Genomic DNA, 3204 nt, shown 5'->3' on the forward strand with positions numbered 1-3204 from the left:
ATTGTTTGAGATATTTTCGAAATGAAACACAATTTCAAACCTAAATCAGCTGATCTCTTCTCCAGACAGAAGTTCAATTAAAAGATTCATAAAAGGTTTCTGCCTCTCTCTCGTCTCACTTTCCGTTCCCCCCACTCTCTCTCTCTCTCTCTTTCTTAATCTCTATGTCTTTGCTTTTCTCTGCCCTTCTCTTCCCCCCCTCTCGTATAAAATGATACGTAGAGCAACATCACCGACATAGTATTACACCTTAATGTTTTTACGACTATTGCATGTGTGTGTGTGTGTGTGCACCATACACAAAGTACTATTTCTACCTGTGTGTGTTTGTGCTCTTTGTACATACGTAACCATAAGTTCATCTGTACAAACACACATATCATTGTGTGTGTGTGTGTGTGTGTGTGTAGGAATAGTTCTAGCTGTAGCTACCATTAAAATCCACACTGGCTGTGAACCAGAGACAGTAAAAGCCTCTCTTACAACCTGAATCCGTCAAGATGCCCAACCATTTAGTTAAAAGTCATAAAACCGCTCGTGAAAGTTTATACGAACACATAAAGATTACTGAACGATAAAAGCTGCGAAGATTAACAAAAATCTGCCTGTTTAAGTAGATTCTCTCATTCCTTTAGTGACCTCCTTTTGTTCCACCCCTATCGTCTGCAAAGAGACGCCATATTAAAAGTAGTGCCTAAGCCGCAAGATGATGGAGAAAAAATGGGGGAAATATTTAGCAAGAAGCTGGAGCTTTCAACAAAGCCAGTCGTAAAATACGTTGAAATAATTATCAAGAACTACCAGTCCTTATAAATCATTCCTTAATCGTTGTTTCTCTCCCCCAGCCTCTCTCTCTCACACACATGCATAAACGCACACATACATAGTGTGTCTATTTAGAGACACGGTCCAGCATTTATGTACGGAGCATACACAGGGGCGCAGACCAGTAACTATTCATACAGTAGTTATATTAGTATATACAAGACTGAGCCCCGGTATATATTCATGGAGTTTGCATAGAACAGTACCCCTCCTCTCTCTCTCTCTCTCTCTCTCTCTCTCTCACTCACACACACACACACACAAATATACAGTTTACTGTTCCATTATAGGTAGGATCAACCCCAAAAGTTCTCCAGTATTTAGATAAGAGCAACTAAATATCATGCCAAGGAAACACAATAACTGAGCACATTTATATAATGTGCATTGCGTCTCCAAGCAATCTTTCAGGCTCAGTGCGCATGGTTAGTCCTATTTGAAAAACCAGGACGCTGTGTGTGCTTATCACCATTACCACTTGATACACACACACGTCCAGTTTTAGTTTATTGAGTACACTTAAAGACATGGCCGGGTGTATATATAAGTGCAATATATACCAAAATGAGACAAAAAAAAACCGTCCTGGCTGCAAGAGGCCAGCAACTATTACCAGTGGATGTATTTGTTCACTGTTTTCGATATCAGAGGTGACAAATCTCATCTAGGTTGCGAATACACTACACTGACAAGGCCTAACAAAGCCAAAATGAATCTGGTGATATCATTTGCTGCTGAAGGCTTAGTTTACATCTTTCTCTGATATACATATAGTTTTTTTTAACAGTTTATCCATGAGATATTTTATCTCAGACAAAAACTACAGTAACTTTGTCTGTCAACAGTGTATATGCCTTAAGTATAATACATGGATGTCTATTTTAATAATAATGTTACGATATTAACAAATGAATAAGAAATATCAAATGATCTTACCTTTTCATTAACATAATGTGTGACATGCATGCAGGAGCAAACACTGCACTGAAAAATACAAAAATAGACAAATGTCAATACTCTCAGTAGTAGTGGTAGTAGTAGTAGTAGTAGTAGTAGTAGTAGTAGTAGTAGTAGTAGTAGTAGTAGTAGTAGTAGTAGTATTAGTAGTAGTAGTAGTAGTAGTAGTAGTTGCAGCAGCAGCAGCTAATGTAGTTGTCATTGTTAGGAAATTAGGAAATAATCGACCAGACATAACGATTATAGATAAGGAAAAGCGAAATTGCTTACTTATCGACCTGTCATGTCCCTTTGATTCTAGGATCGTAAAGAAAGAGGAAGAAAAACAAACCAAAAAAATACAAACCCCTAAAATTTGAAATAGGAAGAATTTGAAGCATGAGAACAGTAAAGGTGGTGCCAAACTAAAATAATAATAATAATAATAGACTTACGAAACATTCTTCAAGGATTCTTTGATGTCGAGACCCAACTGGTGAATATACTGCCATTGTTCCTTGTGGACGGGTGGACCAACATTGTCAGCGGTCAATTGAGCCACATCGAACATGAACTGGACAATATAAACCGGAGCTGGGAAAAGAATACAAATACAATCACTATGGTCACTGCGAGGAAGGTGAGGTTCGTATGAAGTTGAACCGTCAATGTTTTAGATTGAGCATTCATTACTCGTCGTCGTGGCACTCCGTCGCTTACGACGACGAGGGTTCCAGTTGATCCGATCAATGGAACAGCCTGCTCGTGAAATTAACGTGCAAATGGCTGAGCACTCCACAGACACGTGTACCCTTAACGTAGTTCTCGGAGAGATGATATACTTACTTTTCAGTGTTGGGTAGAGGCGATATCCAAAGTAACAGCGCCACTTTTCACTTTCGGTATAGCGACCTGCACATCTTCTTGGCAGCCGACCATTCCACAGACTGTCAAAGTAAGGTGGAATAAATGTTATTTACTGACTACGGCAGAGACAAGCAACCAATCCTACTACAAGGGTTACATGTAGCCCTTTTATGGAAATTTTGGTATTAATTCTTTTATTGTTTATTTTATATATGTATACAAAAACAATTGCAGCAGGGAAGGTGTTTATGAGCCGTTTTAAAAACACAAAATCCGTTAGATTCACTTCAACATTTAAATTTAATTTTTCAAAATATTTTCGTCGCTTTGAAAACGCGACCTGTTCACTGACAAAATTCTGTGCTGCATCTCATGGTGTCAGTGAGGGGGAGAGGGAGGAGGGGTCCTGATTTACGGCGAGTTATATAATCTGGTAAGACCGACTGCTAAAGATGACCCGTATTTGGTCTACAGGAACCACTCAACATTTATACCTATTTGCTATATGTTGCTGTTGGTGGTGGTGGTGGTGGTGGTTGTTTTGATGGTGAGGTTTAGCTTCAGGTCACCTCTGAT

At 39.0% G+C, this 3204-nt stretch overlaps 1 protein-coding gene across 1 annotated transcript in view; it reads right to left on the reverse strand.

The window, feature by feature from the left end:
- The window catches only part of LOC106878702 (palmitoleoyl-protein carboxylesterase notum1'), a 43430-nt gene that overhangs the window by 4196 nt on the left and 36030 nt on the right, over positions 1-3204 (reverse strand). The window contains exons 8-10 of the mRNA XM_014927994.2: positions 2608-2708; positions 2217-2355; positions 1762-1809 (exon numbers count right to left, since the gene is read on the reverse strand). Of these exons, the coding sequence (XP_014783480.1) occupies positions 1762-1809; positions 2217-2355; positions 2608-2708 (288 nt within the window). The remainder of the gene's footprint in view (positions 1-1761; positions 1810-2216; positions 2356-2607; positions 2709-3204) is intronic.

The sequence above is a fragment of the Octopus bimaculoides genome, chromosome 24, assembly GCF_001194135.2.
Source record: "Octopus bimaculoides isolate UCB-OBI-ISO-001 chromosome 24, ASM119413v2, whole genome shotgun sequence".
NCBI classification, from domain to species: domain Eukaryota; kingdom Metazoa; phylum Mollusca; class Cephalopoda; order Octopoda; family Octopodidae; genus Octopus; species Octopus bimaculoides.